The 24400-nt window shown below is 39.6% G+C and overlaps 1 protein-coding gene across 2 annotated transcripts in view; it reads left to right on the forward strand.

Moving 5' to 3' along the window:
* adgrb3 (adhesion G protein-coupled receptor B3) overlaps positions 1 to 24115 on the forward strand; it is a 330718-nt gene extending 306603 nt beyond the window's left edge. For both annotated transcript variants that reach the window (XM_017461819.3, XM_017461821.3), the window contains 11 exons: positions 2327 to 2396; positions 3135 to 3201; positions 9571 to 9656; positions 9921 to 10019; positions 11856 to 12027; positions 12180 to 12275; positions 18023 to 18062; positions 18482 to 19134; positions 20500 to 20535; positions 21154 to 21258; positions 23094 to 24115. In XM_017461819.3, the coding sequence (XP_017317308.1) occupies positions 2327 to 2396; positions 3135 to 3201; positions 9571 to 9656; positions 9921 to 10019; positions 11856 to 12027; positions 12180 to 12275; positions 18023 to 18062; positions 18482 to 19134; positions 20500 to 20535; positions 21154 to 21258; positions 23094 to 23282 (1613 nt within the window). In that variant the 3' untranslated portion in view covers positions 23283 to 24115. The remainder of the gene's footprint in view (positions 1 to 2326; positions 2397 to 3134; positions 3202 to 9570; positions 9657 to 9920; positions 10020 to 11855; positions 12028 to 12179; positions 12276 to 18022; positions 18063 to 18481; positions 19135 to 20499; positions 20536 to 21153; positions 21259 to 23093) is intronic.
* The last annotated feature ends 285 nt before the right edge of the window (positions 24116 to 24400 follow it).

Consider the following 24400-nt stretch of genomic DNA (forward strand, 5'->3'; position numbering starts at 1 on the left):
CGTGGATGCCTGCGTGAACTTGACCCTACGGGGAAGGAACTGGCTGAATGCTGCCATTTTGCTGTTTTGCCTCACGAAACCTGTCAGAGATTGCGTTAACCATACCGCTGAACAGGCCAGAAGGTTCAACAGGGGCGTCCAGCAGGAGACCTTATACTTATCCCCCATTCCTGAGAGGTTGAGCCATAGGTGCCTATCCACCTCCAAGAGACAAATCCGTGGCACAGCAAAGCTTCGCCACTGCCTCAGGCCCAACTCCCTACCCGCTGTCGAGCTTATTCAGCAGGTCTGCTTGGTAGTCCTGTCACACTGCCATTGTATGCAGTGACCCACAAGCAAGACCCGCCGCTGCATAGGCTTTGCCAACCAACGCAGAGGTGGCCTTACATGGCTTGGATTGCAAAGGTGGCCCCCCTAAATTCCCTGCCCTCAATGGAGAGAGGTAGCTCACGTGTGCCTCCTCCACCTTTGGCATAGCCAAATACTAGTACTGTTCATTCCCCACGATGGCTAAATAATCAGATGTCGCGGGGTTTATAAAAATGTGTGAGGGAGTTTTAATTTCACAGAGGGGGAAGCGCTCGTCCAGCCTTTTATGAGCCACTTCCTCTTCCCCGGGCCAGTCTAAATTAAACTTCTCTACAGCTCTAGTGATCACTTCAAGCAGCTCTTCATATGATTGAGGACTGCTCTCCATTTTTGGTGCACTGGCTCACCCTCTGGGCTCCTCGGAGTCAGAGCGGGTGGGTTTACTCTCCATACCGGAAGGAGGAGTCGCGACACGAGCTCAAAACCCCAGAAGCTGAGATTCATCTCCAAATGAGATTCCCAGGACCCGAGTCGGCTGGCTGGTTCCGAACCCCAACGGCTCTGAACCCCAACTCCCTTCTGCTGAGAAAAGAGCGAGCTGAGAACGGAGCTTCTTTTTTTTCTCCACCAACAAACACTTCACACAGAAAGTGTGTCCATTTGTCCCCGAAATAAACGGGAGCATGGAGCAACACACCTCTTGAATTCTCTCTGACTCATACTCGTAAAGTGGTGAGGGATAGAAAAGTAGTGGGAGTGAAGAGTTTTTAGGAGTGTTCACACAAGCAACCAACATGCGATCTTTCGCTAAAGATAATAAGGTTGATGACATGGTTTACAGGTGGCAATTTTTATAATCACCAGACGCGCAAAATGCCATGTCACCTGACCACGGGAGGCCTATAAATAGGCGTGATTTCACACAGACTTCCGATACCGGTCATGCACGAGGGCGCTTCCCACAGCATGAAGCTCACCCAACATTGAGTTCCCTTTGAAAAGGAACATTCTTTTTGTGCTTTGAAAACGACAAAAAAACAGAATAAACACTGGCTGCGCTACACCAGGATGGAATAATTTATTACTGGTGAGCTGCATGGCCTGTCTTTTAATGCTAACCTTCTAATACCGGAGCGTAGAAGTTCTAAGAGCTTATTACAAAAAAACAGTGACCTCAGTCATGACCATTTTTATAAATCGTTATGAGCGGAATTTTGTGAGTTTATAATGTCATAACTTGGTTTTTAAGCCGTTGAACTTGAAAGTGATGTCATGACAGTTCTTGCTAATGGCAAGTCTAGTTAGCATGCTAACTCTAGTTAAACAATAAAAGGTTTTGGTGGCAGAGCTTTTTGTACATGGATGGGAATGAGAACACCTTTAAGTTGCTAAGTTAATGTTGTTGTTTTTTTTTAATCTGTGGTAGCCACCTTGTTTTTTTCTCTGTAACCCTCACATCTAATCCATGAAAAATAATCCTACTAAATTTGGACTCTTTAGATTAGACATTATTTCTTTCTCCTCTCTTGGCCATAATATGATAAATGCACCAACAATAGTGGTATATACACTGCTGTTTGCTGGCAGACTATTGGTTGTTGATTAATGCTGGGGTGCTGCTCCAGTTCATTAGGAGTGCCAGTAGAATGAAGGAAAGTGGTGGGCTAAGCTCATGCACAAATTCCCAGAAAATAAAAAGTTTCACTTTTAGAGACTGCTCCCATGTTGCATGCTTCTTATCAGTCTCTCAACTCATCTTTATCTTACAAATTTTGTTCTCCACTTGTGTGTATTGTAGAGTTTTGAAGTGTTGTTTCTATAAGCAGACAAAATGCAAATGGGTTACAAACAGTTAAAAGCTGACTATTTCAAGTTGAAAAGCAGTTGTATCTTTGGATACAAGCAATCAGTCTAGTAGACAATTGAACAAGTCTGCAAGCCTGTCTCAACAAAAACTCCAGTCATTTGAATACTGAGTATTTCATACCTAAACATGTGTGTTTCTCTAATTTTAAAGGTTTGCCTGCCTTGGTGGTTGCCATCTCAATAGGATTCACAAAAGCAAAAGGCTATGGGACACCACAATAGTAAGACTACCCAACACACACACACACACGCACACATACAAACACACTTCACACACACTGCTAGGATCTGAATCCACCTGGCCATGTTAACAGGCTGCAGTTACACTGCAGGTCTTGATACCCAATTCCGATTTTTTTGACGACTCTTTTAAAAGTGACCCATATCCGATATCTGCGTTTACACTATACACTTCATGAAACAACCCAAGGTAGACGTCCCTGAAGCTGAGGCCGAAAAGGAAGTAAAAACGGCGCAATTTGCAATGGAGGCAGACGAAAATATAATACAAGCTATTGCTTTCCACACCATATTTAAAGGTAAGCAAAACACTGGCCTCTTAAGGCAGAGAAAAAAAAGAAGAGAGCCCTTGATGAGACTTGTGTTTTCGCGGTTGGTTTCCACCTGAGTTGACATTGTTCGCCACAGTCGCTTTTTCAATTGCGTAAAACTCGCATTGACAGGGGAATATCCGATCTGTCCACTTACATGGCAGACACAAATGCACGTATCCAATTCATATCAGATTTATTTCCACATATGGATGAGGCGGGAACGGATCTGAGAATATCGGAATCCATGTGCTTTTTTCCAGCTTACACGTTCATGGTTCATATCTGTGCCACATGGGAGGAAAAAGTCGGTATTGGGGCACTTGAACCATGTAGTGTAAATGCGGCTTTAATACCTGATGTGAACTGTAATGAGAATTTGCTGAAAATTGTTATTCCTTTGTGCAGTTGTTGGCTCTCTCTGGAGGGAGGACTGCTATATGCATTCGTTGGACCTGCTGCTGCAGTAGTTCTTGTAAGTTTAAGTTTACTCTATGATTCCTAGGTTTTATGCTTCTTATAAATGAATGGTGTCATGGTTAAACCTTTCACAAATATTTGAATTCTACAGATTTTTGACAACTAAATTTACTTAGATTTACATATTAATTTACATATTAGGTCACTCACAAAAATCGTTTTTTTATCAGCTCCTCAGCATTGCCCAGCTTCGAGCCTTACATATTTAAATGCCAAAACCCTCGATCATGTTTTTATAACCTCATGCTTAGATGACTATGATTTTCTCTTCTTTGGGTAAACCTGGTAAAAACCTAAATAGACCCCCACCATATTCCAAAGCCCTTTCTCATACCACACATTTAGCACACATTATACCTGTACTCCATTTATATTGGTTACAAAGAATCCAATACAAACTCCTTCTCTCATACAAAGACACTGCATTACTTTGCTGTGGCTTATCTCTCTGAGCTACAACAGCCCTACACCCCTGCCCAGACTCTCAGGACCACCAATGCTGGGCTATTGGTGGTGTATACAATCAGACTGACATCAGTGTGGAGCAAATCTTTTAGTGCTATAGCCTCCAAGCTTTGGAATGTCATCCCCCAGGACCTCTGTGACTTCACTCTCCCATTTTAAGAGTTAACTTAACACATACATTTTCTCCCAAAACTTTTCACTTTCTTCTCCCTGCTAATCTATTTTTTCTTTTGTACATGCTGTATAGGAATGTTAATCACCTGTTATTCAGAGAATAAATTGTTATTTAATTCAGCTCAAGCTATTATATTACCTACTCATGTATGAAATAAGGAATTGCAACAAGTAACTCATTTAATGCTACTATCCAGTGTCACCCAGAAGAGGTTTCTTCTTCATGTTGTCTCAAAACATTAATTAAAGGAATATCTTTAGGAAGTATGGTGTTCTCCTCCAATACAGTTCCAGAGACTTGTTGAATTTATGCCAAGGGACATTTAAACTATTCTAATCAGCTAATTAACTCAAAACACCTACAAAGGTTACTTGAGCGTTTAATCTCTCTGCCATGGGGAAGATGAAAGTAAATTTTGCATTTCATTTGGAAATCAAGGTCCCAGAGTCTGGAGGACAAGTGGAGAGGAACAGAATCCAAGTTGCTTGAAGTCCAGTGTGAAGTTTCCACAGTCAGTGATGATTCGGGGTGCCATGTCATCTGCTGGTGTTGGTCCACTATGTTTTCTTAAGTCGAGAGTCAATGCAACCATCTACCAGGAGATTTTAGAGCACTTCATGCTTCCATCTGCTTACAGGCTTTATGGAGATGCTGATTTCCTTTTCCAGCAGGATTTGGCACCTGCCCACAGTGCCAAAACTACTAGTAACCGGTTTGCTGACCATGGTATTACTGTGCTTGATTGGCCAGCCAACTCGCCTGACCTGAACCCCATAGAGAATCCTTTGGGGTATTGACAAGAGGAAAATGAGAGACACCAGACCCAACAATACAGCTGAAGGCTGCTATCAAAGCAACCTGGGCTTCCATAACACCACAGCAGTGCCACAGGTTGATTGCCTCCATGACATGCCGCATTGATGCAGTAATTTTTGCAAAAGTATTGAGTGCATAAATTAACATACTTTTCAGAAGGTTAACATTTCTGTATTATAAATTCTTTATTCTAATATTTTGAGATACTGGATTTTTGATTTCCATGAGCTGTAAGTCATAATCATCAAGATTAAAACACAAAAAGGCTTGAAATATTTCACTTTATGTGTAATGAATCTAGAATATATGAAATTCCACTTCTTGAGTTAAATTATGGAAAAAATTTACTTTTCCATGATAACTTTTTGAGATGCACCTATGTTTGCAAGTGTGACCTCACATTAACTAAAAACTAAGCTAACAAGTTTACCGTTACCTCAGGGTGGAAGCTAGCATAGTTTAAAATACGGGATAAATTCGACCATAGCCCTAACCTCATATACAGTATCTCACAGAAGTGAGTACACCCCTCACATTTTTGTAAATATTTGATTATATCTTTTCATGTGACAACACTGAAGAAATGACACTTTGCTACAATGTAAAGTGTACAGCTTTTATAACAGTGTAAATTTGCTGTTCCCTCAAAATAACTCAACACACAGCCATTAATGTCTAAACCTCTGGCAACAAAAGTGAGTACACTCCTAAGTGAAAATGTCCAAATTGGGCCCAAAGTGTCAATATTTTGTGTGGCCACCATTATTTTCCAGCACTGCCTTAACCTTCTTGGGCATGGAGTTCACCAGAGCTTCACAGGTTGCCACTGGAGTCCTCTTCCACTCCTCCATGATGACAACATGGAGCTGTTGGATGTTAGAGACCTTGTGCTCCTCCACCTTCCGTTTGAGGATGCCCCACAGATGCTCAATAGCGTTTAGGTCAGGAGACATGCTTGGCCAGTCCTTCACCTTCACCCTCAGCTTCTTTATCAAGGCAGTGGTCGTTATCATGCTGGAATACTGCCCTGCGGCCCAGTGTCCGAAGGCAAGGGATCATGCTCTGCTTCAGTATGTCACTATACAAGTTGGCATTCATGGTTCCCTCAATGAACTGTAGCTCCCCAGTGCCGGCAACACTCATGCAGCCCCAGACCATGACACTCCCACCACTATGCTTGACTGTAGGCAAGACACACTTGTCTTTGTACTCCTCACCTGGTTGCCGCCACACATGCTTGACACCATCTGAACCAAATAAGTTTATCTTGGTCTCATCAGACCACAGACCATGGTTCCAATAATCCATGTCCTTAGTCTGCTTGTCTTCAGTAAACTGTTTACAGGCTTTCTTGTGCATCATCTTTTAGAAGAGGCTTCCTTCTGGGATGACGGTCATGCAGACCAATTTAATGCAGTGTGCAGCGTATGGTCTGAGCACTGACAGGCTGACCCCCCACCCCTTCAACCTCTGCAGCAATGCTGGCAGCACTCATATGTCTATTTCCCAAAGACAACATCTGGATATGACTCTGAGCACGTGCACCCAACTTCTTTGGTCGACCATGGCGAGGCCTGTTCTGAGTGGAACCTGTCCTTTTAATCCGCTGTATGGTCTTGGCCACCGTGCTGCAGCTCAGTGTCAGGGTCTTGGTAATCTTCTTATAGCCTAGGCCAGGGGTTCCCAAACTTTTCCAGAGCAAGGCCCCCCAAATGGCATTAACATTTGCCCGAGGCCCCCCTTTTGCAAGATGTCTTTAAAACACATTAAAAATACAGACTTCTAAATATATCTCCCTTCTATTTTATTAATAATTACCTCTTTCATCTTTACATTACATTACATTAGGAATTGATTGTGTGTGTGTGTGGTTGTCTGAGAGTGAGAATCATGTATTTATTTATTTTTCACACCAAATTGTTGAGGCCCCCCAGGCGCCCACTGGCGGCCCCCACTTTGAAAACCACTGGCCTAGGCCATCTTTATGTAGAGCAACAATTCTTTTTTTCAGATCCTCAGAGAGTTCTTTGCCATGAGGTGCCATGTTGAACTTCCAGTGACCAGTATGAGGGAGTGTGAGAGCGAGGACACCAAATTTAACACACCTGCTTCCCATTCACACCTATGACCTTGTAACAACTAACAAGTCACCCGGGAGGGAAATGGCTAATTGGGCCCAATTTGGACATTTTCACTTAGGGGTGTACTCACTTTTGTTGCCAGTGGTTTAGACATTAATGGCTGCATGTTGAGTTATTTTGAGGGGACAGCAAATTTACACTGTTACACAAGCTGTACACTCACCATGTTACATTGTAGCAAGGTGTAATTTCTTCAGTGTTGTCATATGAAAAGATATAATCAAATATTTACAAAAATGTGAGAGGTGTACTCACTTTTGTGAGATACTGTATATCTCAATCTAAATCATATATTAAAATCATTCTTTGTAGATGCATATTTTTTATTTATTTAGATTATTGTTTTGTGTTTATTTTTTATGTTTACATTTGTTCACGTTCGTTTTAATTTATTTATTCATTTTCATATGATTCATTTATTTACATGTGATTCATTTTCATGTGATTCATTTACCTTTTCTCTTCTCTCCTCCTTTCCCTTTCCCAAATATTTCATTGAGAAGAAGAAAGAAAAAACAAACAAACAAAAAAAACAAAGGAAAACAAAATTAAAAGTACCAAATTAATTAATTTATTTATTTATTAATTTGTAAAAATAAATAAATAAATAATGAATCTAAGTTAGGAGCGTATACAATACCTGTCTTTGCATTAGAGTAACAGCAACTATAATACATCTACCATTCGCATCAGCAATAACGTTAGTGGACAAAAACTGTAACCTTTTGTCAATTAAAATAGCGACCCCTCCTAGTTTCAAATTAAAGTTCGAGTGGAAGACGTTCCAAATATGTAAAAACCTTAAATATCTCTTGACAGGATTTCCTCTGACGTTCCAACAAATAAATCTTAAAGGCGTGCCTGTCTCAGCCGGAGTGGGACCCCCCCTCCCCCCAACACACCCAAAGCCTCCATAAAACAAAGGGAGACAGCAGTGTTTCCCACCAAGAGTTGTCCACAATGTGAAAACAACTCAGAGTAAGCCGAACTAACCAACTAAATTACCTAAACAAAAAAAATTACAGTAAGAGAAAAGTCCCCTACTGACTTCAAATCTGATAGTCTGTACACTTTAACAAATATAATGTCCTTACCTTTTAAAGACTTGTAACAAATAATATAACACAGTGTAACATGTAAAGATGAGGAAACAACACTAATAAAATGAAATAAACTCTAATCCAGTCAGAGCATCAAAACAGAGAAGCATATTAATACAGAAGTAAATTTAAGAGGAGTGAGTCCACAAAACCTAGACGAAGTAATGCACCGACAATATCTTCAGTAAGAATCCGAATTCTGTAGAGCTGGAAGGCTGAGTGCAAAAAAAGAATAAAAGTGAAAAAAACTCCACTATATAGGTGATGCAGTTCACCCCGATATCAAGAGTTTAACGTAGTCTCCTGCTTCCTCCACTGAAATAAAGTCCTTCAGAACACCGTTATATGTAATGCGAAGCCGAGCTGGGTGAAGTATTCCATAGCGAGCTCCCTCATTACCACGAAGTTGACACCAAACCTCGTTAAACGCAGCCCGGGCCTGGGCTATCTTGGCTGTGTAGTCAGGGAAAACGGAGATGGTCAAATCCCTCATTTTAATCTGCTGGAGCTCTCTCATACGGCGTAAAATATCAACACAGTCACTGTGATAGTGGAATCTGCAGACAATAGCTCGTGGTCGTTCACCAGGCTTGGGCTTCGGCTGAAGGGTCCGGTGGGACCGGTCCAGAACCGGCTCCTTCTCCAGACCAAACACCTCTTCTAACTAGGCCGCTACAGCAGCGGTTGTACAGGTGTCAGCGCCCTCTGGAACGCCGACTATCCTAACGTTATTGTGCCTTGACCTCGCCTCCAAATCCTCACATTTATTCTCTAATTGAGTCACGGTCGCAGTGAGTGACTCGATAGTAGTCTTCATATGAACGATGTCATCGGTGCAACCGGAGAGAGCGTGCCCCATTTCCCCAACAGTACCTTTCAATGCTGATATGTTAGCATCGGTAGCAACTTTATCACCAGCCTGCTGTGTTTTCATGGCCTGCAGGTCAAGCTGGATAGTAGACAGCGCATCCCTTAACATTGCCTGAAACTCCTTTTTAAAAATATCAGCAATGTACTTCCTCAGTGAAGCCAGCAACTCAAGCTTGAGTGCGGCGAAGTCAGGGTCACTGCTCGGGGATGCAGATTCAGGGGGAGAAGGGGACTCGCTCACGGCACGCACACTAGTTCTCAGTCCTGTCTGAATGCTACCACGGGTTTTCGTGTTCTTTCCAGACATCTTAACGTTGCCAAGTTCAAAGTGCAAATAAGGAAACGAAGTAGAATAAGTCAAAATATATTATATGACCAAAAAGCGCTAATGAATTACAATTTTAATCGAAATCAGCCTCCAACTTCGCGTCTTACTCCATCGAACACCGAATTCAAATTTTTATTTAGATTATTGTTGTTAAAAATATACTACAGGTATGGGTCAGGCTTCTGTCATCTGCTATTGTTTTGCCGCAATGACTTCTGGTACTTCAAGCAGGTTTAGTGTGTTCAGGTCTGCATCCGTTGTATCCTCTATATCAAGAACATATCTGGGTAATTTCAAACGTCCCCGGTACTTGCGTTCTTTTTTTGGAATGGAACTTCGGCAGTGGATGATGACGTAGAACGAGTTCAGAAGGACACAAGATTGCATAAGAACGCATATTCAGAAACAGCCAAGGTGTATAAAAGTCCTGGAAGACAGACCCTTATTGTCTAGTTGTGTGTGTTTGCAGGTCAATATGGTGATTGGCATTCTGGTGTTTAATAAACTGGTTTCCAGAGATGGCATCCTGGACAAGAAGCTAAAACACAGAGCAGGGTAAGTATAATGTGAAGCCAGTTCCCCAGAGCTTCACATTTTTCTTTTCTTCATCTGTTGCATAGAGACAAAACATACACACAAAATCTCATCTTGAATTTCCCCTCACAAACATGCACACTTTCATCTTTAAAAACTGTTTAGTGAGACTTAATGACGTCAAAATTAGTAACAATGATAGCCATCCCACTGGAAGTCACAGTATTGCATGCATGCAAAAAGCTAACATTCTCTTATTTTCTTGTTGTTCCTGGCTTGTTACAGGCAGATGAGTGAGCCACATACAGGATTAACTTTAAAATGTGCAAAGTGTGGTGTTGTCTCTACAACTGCTTTATCAGCAACTACGGCCAGCAATGCCATGTAAGTATTTAAGTATGTACGTGCTCATGGCTTTGTATTAAATTAGTACAATTATATTGCATTAGGGGTGTAATACAATGGTACTCAATGTGCACTATATGGCCAAATGATTGTAGACACCAAACCATCACACCCATTTGTGCTTGTTGAACATCCCATTCCAGATTTAGTCCCCCTTTGCTGTTATAATAACCTCCACTTTTCAGGGAAGGTTTTCCACTAAACTTTGGAGTGTCGCTGCAGAATTCATCCACAAGAATATTAGTGACGTCAGGCATTGATGTTGGGCAAGTAGGCCTGGGGTGCAGTTGGCATTCCAGTTAATCTCAAAAGTAGTCAGTGGGGTTCAAGTCAAGGCTCTGTGCAGGCTACTCGAATTCTTCTGTTTCTACATTGGCAAGCCATATCTTTAAGGGCCTCACTTTGTGCATTGGGACATTGTCATACTGGAACATGTTTGGGCCCCTTAATTCCAGTAAAGGAAAATTGTACTGCTACAGCATTCAAAGACATCCTAAACAAATGTGTGCTTTCAGCTATGTGGAAAAGGTTTGGGGCTCACATATGGGTGTGACGGTCCAGTGTCCAAAAACATTTAGTGTACCTGTACCTATACACTAAGTGTATAGTGTGTCCGTCTTTGTATCAAAATATCTCCAAATCTGAATAATCTCATATAGGATATGATTGGGTGAGTTCATTTACCCTCAAGATTCAAAACGCTTTAATTTAATGGTGCTCTGATCAGGATTTTTACAGCCAATACCAGTTTCTTGTCATCTTGATCGACCTATATCGATCCAGATGCCAATCTTTTTTTTGTTTAAGCTTTAATCAGGAGGTCTATCATAAACAGTTAAATGTAAGCAGCGTACTGTATGTTCGCAGACTGAACAGTTGCTTGCCTTGATTATGATTGGTGAGGAATTATTTAATAAAGAAGTTTGAATTAAACCCACCTTTTAGTGTTAGCATTATTATTAATTTACTCCGTCCAACGTTGCTGTGACTACACGAGCATGTCACAGTCGCAAGTTCAGGTCATCTTGCATGATCAATAAAAGATGGCGGTTTGTGAGATTGGCAAGTTGAGAGAAGCAGATGATGTACATTGTTACTCGTGTCATCATAATGGCTTCTTTGCAGTATTTGCACGCTTGTTCGGATGACTGAGGTGATGAAGAGCAGTGTGAAAGTAACTGTATAGATGCATTTTGGACTTGTAGTTTTTATTCCAGTTATATTTACAACTTCAAGGTGGTTTTTGTATGTTTTTGTTTTTTAGATCTGTGCAATATGTAGACATTATACTCTGAACCTGGGAACCCTGCTCACTGAACAAATAGTATATCACCCATTCCCAAAATACAAATATCTGTATTTGTATTTTATTTGTTCAATCCAAATAACGAATTCCTTACATCCTTATTTTCCCTGTAATTGTGTGTATGTAAATATGTCTGTACACATTGACACATTGTTTGATCTTCTCATTACTGAATGCCACTGTTTAAAATGATGTACAGTTTGAACTGGAAAAATATAAATAAATTATTCTTATTTTAAAAGGCAAAGGGTCCTATTCTCAAAGAGGGGACATTTGGTTCAATGCTCCCTGTGCTTTCATGAGTTTCCTGTGTATTCCAAATTTGAATGGTGTTCTGTTGAAGATTAGTTCAGTCATGTAGAAATGGTTGTGTGTATGGTTTTTTTTTTTAGTTCCCAGTGTTGGCCACCTCTCTCCCTCATAATCTGTTCCTAATATCCCTTTCTCCATTTTTCCCCTTGATCTCTGCCCCACTCTTCCTTCCATCTTCCCATGCCTTCCTCTCTTAGGGCTTCACTCTGGAGTTCCTGTGTAGTTTTGCCTCTTCTGGCACTCACCTGGATGTCAGCTGTGCTTGCCATGACAGACAAGCGCTCCATCCTGTTCCAAATCCTTTTTGCCGTCTTTGACTCACTCCAAGGCTTTGTAATAGTCATGGTGCACTGTATCCTCCGCAGAGAGGTAGGTCAGATTCAGATCTCCTGCCTCTCATTACCTAGCTATTATCTTTTTTATCTTTTATTCCTGCCATACTGTGACACTCTCAGGGTCTGTTTGGATATTGCTTGTCGGAATGAGTTTCATATCACTGATGAAATAACTTAAACTTATAGGTGCAAGATGCATTTAGATGTCGACTGAGGAACTGTAAAGACCCAATCAGCGCTGATGCAACTGGCACTTTCCCTAATGGCCATGCACAAATTATGGTAACTATCTTACAGCTCTATCTCCATGATTATGGCACAAGCTTACAAATATGGCCTAGATCAGTGTTGCATATTCTTGATATTTTTTGTCTCAGAGGTGACATATTTGTAATGATTTGATTAGATTTTATTTATAGATTTTGCATCAATATTTTAGATTTTAGATTTCTGTTAGACTTTTCAAAACATAAAAAAAAATGCATTGTATGACTTTTTAGTCACTTATAGATTTGTACATTCAATTCAATTCAATTTTATTTGTATAGCTCTTTTTACAATAGACATTGTCTCAAAGCAGCTTTACAGAAATATCAACATGGTATACAGATATTAAAGGTGCGAATTTATCCCAACTGAGCAAGCCACTGAGTGGCGACGGTGGCAAGGAAAAACTCCCTAAGATGTTTTAAGAGGAAGAAACCTTGAGAGGAACCCGACTCAGAAGGGAACCCATCCTCATCTGGGTAACAACAGTTAGTGTGAAAAAGTTCATTATGGATTTATATGAAGTCTGTATGGCGTTAGGAGCAGCCGTAGTCCCAGCAGTCTGGAATTAAAGAAGATTTGAGCTCCATCCAGAGGCAGAAAGGATCTGGATCTCTAGTATCTCCATAAATTCGTGTGGGGCTCGGCGAAAGGAGAGAGGGAGAAAAAAGATAATTATGACTGCGAAGTAGTAGAACAGAATCTAGTCAGGGTAGGCTTGAGTAAACAAATACGTTTTAAGCTTAGACTTAAACACTGAGACTGTGTCTGAGTCCCGAACACTAATAGGAAGACTGTTCCATAACTGTGGGGCTCTATAAGAGAAAGCTCTTCCCCCTGCTGTAGCCTTCACTATTCGAGGTACCGTCAAATAGCCTGCATCTTTTGACCTAAGTAGGCGTGGCGGATCATATAAAACCAAAAGGTCGCTTAGATATTGTGGCGCGAGACCATTTAGTGCTTTATAGGTTAATAAAAGTATTTTATAATTAATGCGAGATTTTACTGGGAGCCAATGCAGTATTGATAATATCGGTGTGATATGGTTGTATCTTCTAGTTCTAGTTAGGACTCTAGCAGCTGCATTCTGGACTAACTGGAGCTTATTTATATTCCTACTGGAACATCCAGACAGTATGGCATTATAGTAATCTAATCTAGAGGTGACAAATGCATGAACTAGTATTTCCGCATCATGTAGTGACAATATGTTTCTTATTTTAGAAATATTTCTGAGATGAAAGAAGGCTATCCTAGTAATATTATCTACAATTATTATTACAAGTACATTGCTATATGTTTTATTTTGAAGGCCAATAAACAGGCACATTGTCAGTAATATTGATATCCTAATGCAAAATTTTTAATACTGAGAATACAATGAGAACATAGTGGCACATATAGACATAATGAATGAGTTAAAAAGGCCATTCATGCCAAATGTGTGTTGTGAAGCATTTTTAGGTATGGCTTTAGGAAACAGATGTGTGTCCATGTTACCCAATTACATCAACTCCATTTCAAATGTCATGAGCACAACCCATCCACCCTGCTGTGTGCCATGTCTGTATTTGTTTTTCATTTTGTGAAGAAGAATGTTTTTCTGTTTCACCTTGTGATTGAAACATGACGGATTTCTATGTAAATTTCAGTAATGTGCAATATCACCATGAGATTTGAGCAGCTGGCTGTTTTGTTTTGGGATTGTTTTCTTTTAGTTTCTTCTTTATTGTCTCTATCGTAGGAATAAATTTGGTAAGAGTGGTCATTTAATTCTTTTTCTAGACCTTTTTTTTTTACTGTATTTACTATATTTCTGTATATTTACTGTATTTTACTATATGTTCCATGTGTGGGTAATGTTGTCATTTTATTAGATTAAAGGATTGAAAGTTGTTTTTTTTTGTCATTTAGTTTGTCAAAAAGAAATTATGCTGGTGATAGCCCAAGCTGTTGCTTCAAAAAATTACAGAATTACAAAGTTATAATTAAGTTGACTATACAAGAGCAATATTGCACTTATGCCCAAATATTGCACATATTTAAATTTATTGTTGGATAGCCCCTTGAGATGCAGCATCTCATTTTCAAGGGTGTCCAAAAGACACAAATGCAAAATAATACAAATACATAGACAAAACAAAACTAACACACAAAACAAATATACAATAAGCTCACTCGGCTTCTTCAATCCCCACCCAAACCAATAAATGTTACAACGTAACAATGCTCGTACAACAAAAGGTAAGACATATACAAGTTCATATATCATTTAGCCAATATACAATAGAGCAATGCATGCAAATACAGAAAAAGAAACAAGGTCAATTCACCATACAACAGGGACCACCAACAACAGGGTACAGTTATCCACATTTGGAAAATAAAGGTGCAATCATAACAGAATAAAATCAGACTTGTGCAGCACATAAACCAGACAAAGTAGCTACACTTGCTCACATCAATAGCATGAGCAGTGTGATTAAGATATTGGAATAAAGATGGCTTAAAATAACAAAAAGGGGTAATAGATCTTAAGGAAGGTGAAAGTTTATTGAAGTCACAAGGTACTTTAAAATGAAAAGCTTTACGTCTGACATCTGTGAAAATTTTTGGTACCGTAAAAAAGAGATGTAGCGTATCCCTAAGAGGATATGCGAAACTAAAAGGAACAAGTAAGTGGTTCAAATTCAGGGGACAATTGAAGTAAGCACATTTGAAAATAAACTGAAACCAGTGAAAGTCCCTTCTTGATTTGGGCTTCAACCAATTATGGTGAGTATTGAATGGACACCTCGAGACAAATCTACACAGAGAATTGAAAACAACAATTAGTGGCCTAAGGACAGTGTCAGTAGTATTCAGATAGCATATTCAGCATTATTGATAATGGGCATTATCAGCTGAAAGATGATTCTTTTTCTGACTTCAAAGGTAAAACAATTAACTGAACGGTAGAGTATAAGGAGAGATATGTGGAATTACAGGTTGTGGCTCTGCACACATACAATGTACCTGAGTTTTAGTAAATGGTCTGCACTTATATAGTGCCTTTTAACCTTAGAGGATCTACAAAGTGCTTTACACTGTTTCTCATTCACCCATTCACACACACACACACACACACACACACACACTCGCACACCAATGGTAGGAGAGCTGCCATGCAAGGTGCTAGCCTGCCATCAGGAGCAAATTGGGGTTCAGTGTCTTGCCCAAGGACACTTCAGCATGTGGATGCATGTGGGCCAGGGATCAAACTGCAAACCCTGCAATTAGTGGACATTGCTCTACCACCTGAACCACAACCACCCCAAGTTTGTGAATTGCACATAGGATTTGACAGTTAGTCTGATCGTTGTGGTGGTGTTGTTGTTGGGCTGTGCCCTTACTTGATTTCAGAGTTTTGAAATGGCCCTTATAATAATAAGCTGTTTTAAAGCATGATAGTGTGGGTGTGAATGGCTCTATAATGGCTGTCAGATGGTAGGAGGATGAACAAAATGTTGCTGGGGTGAGTTAGGTCCATAATGACCAAGGCTGCCCTCTTCAGGCAGTGCTATCTCTGTGTGTTCTCTATGATATGGCAGTTCTGTTTCCATGATTTGTTTTGATGACTTCCTGATTGGCCCAGGTACTATTTGTGAACCACGCTGTAACTCCGTATGTCAGAAGGCTCCCTATAGCACAGACATTTACCAGTAGTTTCTGGGCCAGGTTGGCTCTCATCAGCCTGCTCAAGTAGTAAAGCAATGCTGTGCCTTCCCTACTATAGAGGTGTTGATGAACTCAGAGAGGTCATAAGTGATGTTAATGCCCAGGAATTTAAATCTGGACTCTTTCCACTAGACTTGCCACAATATCAAAATGTTCACACCGGTACGGTATCCCTAGTTCAAATTGGTAATACCAGTATTGGCACTGGTTGGATACTAGATGGTGCTATATGTGGAATGTCCACAAACTTGGCAGTGAGGTAGCATGCAGCGGCCACTTTGGGTTCACTAATATGGTGCATGTTACATGTAGCCTATATCAATTTGGAAACGTTTTGAACAGATGTACATCGGAAACACTGGTGTACATGTCTACCATCGAAAGATTCTACTGAACATTGGAGAACAAAAGCTCAGGAGGAATACACTATGGACTATGAGCTACGCAACCTCGGGCTACTACACGAACCAGGCCCTGGGACCAAGGTATTGCCTGATGTCACTGCCCGGAAGAGAGGGTGACGGAAACGGTGTGCGAGGCAGCGGAAGCGCGGAAAGCGACCGGCATCCGTGCTAGGCTAACGGCTAACCGAAGACGTCCAGCTCGACCATCCATTCTCCTCTCCAGTGTTTGCTCTCTTGAGTGTTTGCTCTCTTTGCTCTCTCAGTGTTTGCTCTCATTATTTAAGGTGTGTTATATTTGTTAGAATGTTGATATAGGAACTGCTGTCATCAAGCAAGTTTCATTCATAATGTTTTCCCTCTTTAAATCGGTATAAAATTTCATACCGGTATCGTCCCACATACATGACCATATACCATGGCAACTCTACTGTCCAACAATTATGCTCTGTTCTCCATGTTTTCCTGTAGTCAGTGGTGATTGTTTCCATCTCACCAGATTTTGACCCTTATCCCTGTAGACTGATTGATAACTTTTGTGTCCTACTCAAACCTTATGATGCTGTTGGAGGTGTAAACGGTCACACAGTCAGAAGTGAATAGGGTGTAGGAGAGGGGGTTGAGCATGAGGTGATGCTCTAAATGTGATAAAGATGTTAATGATGTAGATTGTCAGATAATCTGTGTAGGGTTTGAGCACCCATCCCAGGACATCATCAGGTCCTTCAGTCGTCTTCGTATTGACACCTTGCAGAACCCATTACCTGTGTGTTGAAAATGAGCAGTGTCATTTTCAGGGATGGAGTCTTTAGCATAGTTTCCCTGTTTCCATTATTAAATCTGGCAATGAAAAAAAATGTTAAGTTTGTCTGCCAAGTGGCATTATATTTGGGGGTGCCTCTGGTGTTGTGCTAAATCAGAAAAAAAAAAAAAAATATATATATATATATATATATATATATATATATATATATATATATATATATATATATATATATATATATATATATTCAGGCCAGAAGCATTCCAGTACCACAGTTCAGAACCTAATAATAATTACTCCATTTCAATGATCCTGCAGTCTTCTGGTTCCTTGTCTTCAGTTTAAAATTGTCCTCAGTATTTACTATGTTGAGGGATGAGGGATTTTGGATGAGGCATTAATACAGCAGGAATCATCTTTCATTACATTGTAAATACAAGGTTATAAGAAGCTCTTTCATAGCAATCTACAGCAGTTATTTAATGTCCTTTTAACTAAATCTAAAGCACCTCATTTTTGACTTTCAGTACAGTTCTTCTGTGGGCAGTTTTTTTAGAATGACTTCAGAACTTGCTGTTCTCTTTATTTAATGGTGTTTCCTCATAATAGCCACTTTCCCCCCATCTTCTAATGTTTTTTTTCTGAGGTCATTTGATGAATCATTTTCTCCATGATGATTCCATTGTGCACAGGGCCTTCTGTCCTTTAGGATTAGTTACTGTGACTACCTTTATTCTATTAGAACATATATTTCCTATGAATCAGCAGATGAAAAACCAAGTCAGGCCTATTTTATAATATAAATAATTGTGGTCATACTGTTATGTTGACTGAAAATATAAATCACACATAATTTATTATTAATTTTTCTCTCTCCACAGACTGATTTCGAAAAAGATGTGGACATTGCCTGTCGATCAGGTAAGTAATAGATGGTGGATATTAATTCTAATTACTGTGCTTTTCATGGTTCAGATCAGTCATGAATAGGTAAAAAAAAAAAAAAGTCTGAGGTAAATATCTCATAATCTTTCCATATTGAGCTGCGATTAAAATGGGAAAAATTGCTTGTGACTTGTCGTCTGTAAAGAACAAGCTATAATATTAAAAAACTTTAATAGAATACTTTACAAAAAAGCTACCATCATTAGTAAGTGCTGATAAATGTAAAATAATAATATTTGTTTAAAAAGGTAGACGAGACAGTTACTATTTTAGCATTTTTCATGTTTTACTTCAGCTGTGAATACAAAGGGAACTGCACAGTTCTTGGAAGCCCAGTGAAGCTATTTTATTTATCCATTTCCTAATAAATATTACCAATACTTGTCCACCCACAGCTCTCCATAAAGATATGGGCTCTTGTCGTGCTGCCACCATCACCGGAACACTGTCACGCATCTCCCTCAATGACGAAGAGGAAGAAAAAGGCCCAGAGGGCCTCAACTACTCCACATTGCCGGGTAACATCATATCGAAAGTGATCATTCAACAGCCATCAGGCCTGCACATGCCCATGAGCGAGCCATGTATGGGCGAGAGTGCAAGTGACATGCACCGAACCGTTTACTTGTGCACAGATGATGGCATGCGGCAGAGTGAACAAGAGCTCAGTAGCCATGTGCAGCAGGGACCCATGGAGACGGACTACATTGTGATGCCTCGGGCCTCAGCAGCAGCATCACTGCCCACTGGCTCAAGCAGTGTGCCCACTCTGCTGAAGGAGGATAGCAAGAGAAACATTACCATGGACACTCTGCAACATGACAGGCTGATGCACTACAAGGTGGGCACTGAGTTTAACATCGGCCCATCAGGGTTGGAGCATATGACCGCAGGAATGGAGCAGCAGTTTCCTGGAGCCTTGGAACACATGCAGACCCTGTCATTTGAGCCTCGCACCGCTGTCAAGAACTTCCTAGCTGAAATGGAAGAGACCGTAGGAATGGCACGAAGTGAGACTGGCTCAACTACCTCCATGAGCTCTTTAGAGGTAAGTTCTTAACATTCTACTAGACTTTTAAACAGAGCATGCCCTTTAGAGGATGCCATAATGAACCATTTTTAACAAAAAAATGGAAAATTATTGTGTTTATTGTGGCAACACCAACAAAGTGATTAAGAACTACTGACTGAAAGGTTATTAGATATCTGCTTCTCAAGGATTTTTTTCATATTGTTTGTTAAAATCACAAACAAACAGTTTAAGACTTGGTCCATGACAAGGCTCCACCCTGCAAAGCTGATCTGTCAACCACTATTCAACAAAGTTGGAACCAGCTTGATGGAGAATATTGTTCATCATTAGTGAAGTCCATGCCTCAAAGAATTCAGGCCATCATAAAAGCCTGAGGCGGAGCAAAAAAGTACTAATTGTGATTTTTTTTTCATGATTCCATATTTCTTTTTCCTCAACATTGAGTAATTCCTTCATTTATTCCTCTACTTGATCCGGAAAAAATATGCTATTAAGTAAAACTATTTGCGTTGTTTGAGATATGTTTCACGAAGCCAGAATGTTCTATTAAACAAAAATTGTTTAGTGTCATATCTGTGCTTTGTTTATTTGCTACAAAGAAACAAGCTGCATCCACTAAGTGTGGTGATTCCATTATTTTTGCATGATGGACTGAGCTGTCTACACAACGGATCTCGTCACAGATTGACTGTTGGACTATGCGAGTATAGATCGATCCTTGAAAGTCCAATGCACTCCCATGAGGGGCATGAAACGAGCTAGTAGGGGACTGCCTGCTAGGGCTATACCATCAGTGATGAAGGTGCTCGTATCGAAGTATCACCAAGGGTATTACATGAGGTGGGCAGGCCTGGCAGGAACTTCGAATGGTCAGTTAACGTGGGTTCTGGCGAAGACTGCTGAGGTATACTTGACCGAGGATCTGCGTGTAATGATATGTATGCTCATGTCATGTCATGAAGAGCAAGGATAAGTATGCAGCACAAGAGCCGCAAGTTACTTCAGAGGCTGACTGACTGCCTTTCAGCCTCACATCCAGCCAACTTGTTGCGCCTTTGCTCACTAGTCTGCACCTCTCAGTTGTTGAGCCTGCAGTCAATGGTCAGTAAAGGAAGAGAGAGTGGGACTTGAAAGGATATTCAAGGCTTAACACCTATATTTTATTTCTAAGTACTTGGGCAAACAACCCAACCCCAAATCAGAAGTAAAGAAAATGTATCCAACCCATGCTCTTCTGGAATGAATAAAACACTGATGAACTAAATAATTACAAATTATGCTTTCATGATAAAAACAAAAGTGACAAGATTTGAGCAAGAAGCTTTTCAAGTATTGCTATATTTGTTTTGCAATCTAACACATGCCTCTTTGCTTATACAGAGGAGAAAGTCAAGGTACCAGGACCTCGACTTTGAGGTATGTAAAACCTTTTCATTGGTGAAGTGCATGTCTCAGGCTTTTCTTACATCAACAAAAGGGCCATTTGTTGCTTTTGTGTTTTACTCTTTAATTACAACTACTTTGTGTAGCACTTAAGCTTATTGGAGGAGCAAGGTCCTGACAAATATACGATTTATTGAGCTTTACAGTTACAGTGAAAGCAGTGCTGTCAGCTGCCACACAGAGTAGCAATTCCCATTCTCATTTTATCCCTTTACATTCAAAGATCTCAAGCTGAAAATCAAATAGTTATTCTGAAGTTCACAGAGAACATCCTGTTTCTGCCCTTAACCTAAATTGGAAAAAAAATCATAATAATTATAATTTAAAAAGTGCTACTGCAATCCTTTTTTTGGTTCATGAAATCTATGCTGCCATTTATCATGACTTTGTTATAGCACTTAGCCAAAGAATCTGCAAGTTTTCTTCTATTTAAAGCATTCAAAAGCTTTACTAGTCTTTCAGTGAAAAATGTTTTTTTTTTTTAATCAATGTGGCAAGAGGCAGTGTGTTTCCTGATACAACATTATGGTTATCAGCTTGATTGAACTCCAATTACCCCCCCCCCCCCCCCACCATTCCTTGCCATTGCAGAAAGTCATGCACACCAGGAAAAGACACATGGAGCTGTTCCAGGAACTGAATCAGAAATTTCAAACCCTGGACCGATTTCGAGACATACCAAATATGGGCAGCATGGTGAGTAAGAATGATTGGAGGGGGAGTCGGGCCATGCCACAAGCACTGTATTTAGGCCTCCACTTTCACACTCACATGATCCTTGTTCAGGAAGTGAGTGACCAAATGAATTAATAGATGCCCAGTCAATGCATTCATTCATCAGTGGAATACTACTCCATTTACTAGGACATGTGCCTTTAAAATGTTTATTTCTTTTTCCATTGACTAATCATTGCTTGGTAGATGCATGACAGAAAACCACTTGATTTGCTCACATTCAGACATTTCAGGGGCCTGCTGCTGATTTGTTATTGCCATAATTTTATGGTAATTCACAGTCAAGCCACCTGACTGAAGCAGTCAAACCTCCAATTCAAGCATCATCTATAGGTTGTTAGAAAAGATATTTACTAAGTCAGAGATTCTCAACCTTTTGTAACTAAAGCCCCACCAAGCCTCCCCTATCATGTGGCACCCCCACCTCCATATTGGAAGAGAGTAGGTATAATGATTATCTATTCTATATAAACTCTATCTATATATAACCTATTCTATAATCTGTTTTGATAGATAGATGGATAGATAGATTTTTTTGCTTTTGTACTTTTTTTATTTCTTTTCATAACTTTTCATTATGACTTTTTAAATAAGTTTTATAACTTTTATAAAACTATATAACGGACAGCTTTATATTATTTTTTATAAATTGTTAAAGGGGTCTGAAAAGTCGCTAAGTTGTCAACACTGGTCTGCACTGACAGCTAGATAAAAGGCAGGCTATGGGGGAGAGGAAACACTGGGTTTTTCCATTTCAATTTAGAACCATTTGAAAAGCAATAAAATACACCGAGTACCCAAATGATGTCCTGTGAATGAAAATGATTTTTTTTTTCTTGAAAACAATTTGCGCCCCCCCTTCCGATCTCTCCATGCTCCCTCTGTTGAGAACCACTGTACTAAGTAAATAAAGGCAAGACACTTTAAGTGTATACAGAGTATAAAAAATATATAACACATACACATACACGTACACACACATATACAGCCTTGCAATTGTGTCTTGTGTCTTTTCACTCATATTCCAATTAGCCTCCCAGCACAGTGTGTCTTTGTCATGGTGCTTAGTAACCCTATGATATTTAAATATATTGAAAACAGAGATATCTTTACTGTGATATCTCAAGTAGGAGCAGTTGAAAGTTTGTAGTATTTATATGGAATTACCACTGTAACCAGCAGATGAACTGATTAGCTTTTGGAATTGATCCTAACCGGGTCAAGGTCACAGCAAGCTAAAGTGTCCGACATAGCATTTCTTTACTAGCTTCCTTCCCATTTTAAGTATATTTTAAGGGTATTTGTAGAATACATAGTAGTAACAAGGACTAGACTTGCTGGCGGAAACATCCATGTCAACACCATTGGTCTTTAATCACCATTATACTCGATTTATGCACACATCATGCCTATCATGAAGTAGCACATGCAGAAAAATTATTTAAATATAGTTGTCTCCCACTTGAATCAGGGCCTTAGTTTTGTATCAAAAGGATATTGGATTATACTGCACTGTACTGTACTATGCTATGTTATGCTATACCATACCAAGCAAATAATGGCTGTTTTCCAAAGAAGTACATTTAACCATATTTTTCTTAGGTATGCACAAAGGTAGTACAGTATAGTCCTGTTGGTTGACCAGCTTGGGCATGTTTATGATACACAATTTAGACATAAAATGAATATCTACCAAACACAGTAAACAAGCTACATAGCAGCCCAAATGTGTATCATTAGCGAATGTGTCCTTTCTGAAATACCATTGTCTTGTCTCAAAATGTTTTCTTGCACAGGATAAGGCAATGCCCAATAAAAACCCTTGGGAAAGCTACAACCCAACCTGTGAGTACCAGAACTACGCCACAATGAATGTACTGGAGTCGGACACCAAGGACTCTCTGGAGATGACTCCTGCTGAGTGGGAAAAATGTGTAAACCTTCCACTGGATGTCCAAGAGGGAGACTTCCAAACAGAGGTGTAATCAGAGGATCAAATGAAGCAGGACATATTTTGCACTGGGAAAAAAGTGGAAACCACTTATCTGGGTCCTAGAAATATAGCAGGGACATCATGTGCCAATAAGATTTTAAAAAGGACTAAAGGAGATATAAATGATTTAAAAGACAAAAACATCATTTTTTTGTATTCTCACTAGTGTACTTAGTGAGGGAGCAGCAAGGTGTATAATATAACCATCATGTGTTTTGAACATATCTGTTGAAGAGAATTGGATCTACAAAGGTATATCTTTCTAGATTAAACCTCAAAAATAGAAAACACACCATGACACTATGCTATGTCAACCCAAAAGCTTCATTGGGCTCAGTTTTTTTTTCAGTTCAGTGGTGACTGAGTCCAGGAGCACAATGTACATAATTATGCAGGTTTTTAAAAGGTTTATAACAAGTCAGTTTGGCCATTACTACACTTTTTACTTTATGACATGAAAAATAGAGCGGCAAGGAGGATTTTTCCTGTCATTTAAAAATGAATGTTTGTCAAGCTACATTCTTCATTGCTTTAAATGCAATAAAGGTAATACTCACTTTTATATGAATAATATATTTCACAACTTTAATACTGCAGAATCTGCTTGAAGGCACTCAGCAAGCTCTCTCATCTGCAGCCCTGTATAAAATATTTAAAACTGAAAAATGTTGTATGGTGTAAATAAAACTTTTGTCTACATCTGTTTTACTCGTGTCAAGTTTATTTTGCTGAGAAAAGATTTAAAATGCCAACCTGATGAGATACCGGAAAAATGTTAACATTTGAAAAAGGAATGTAAATAAAAGAGATAATATGTTCATAATGCTTCAGAGGATGTGTCAACTCTGTCCTGTACTGCACTTCATGATGGTCTGATTATCAAAATATAATTATGAATGTTCAGTGATTAATTAATGTTTAGTTACTGCTTTATCCTGGTCAAGATCACAATGGATCTAGTGAATACAATACAATCTGGATGGGAGGCCAATCAATCACAGGTCCCCATGCACACACATCCACATGCTTATTCACACTTATGGGCAATTTTGAGTAGCCAGTCCACTTACTGACATTTTTGAGAGATGGGAACAGTAACTCAGAATTGAA

This window comes from Ictalurus punctatus, chromosome 29, assembly GCF_001660625.3.
Source record: "Ictalurus punctatus breed USDA103 chromosome 29, Coco_2.0, whole genome shotgun sequence".
NCBI lineage: Eukaryota > Metazoa > Chordata > Actinopteri > Siluriformes > Ictaluridae > Ictalurus > Ictalurus punctatus.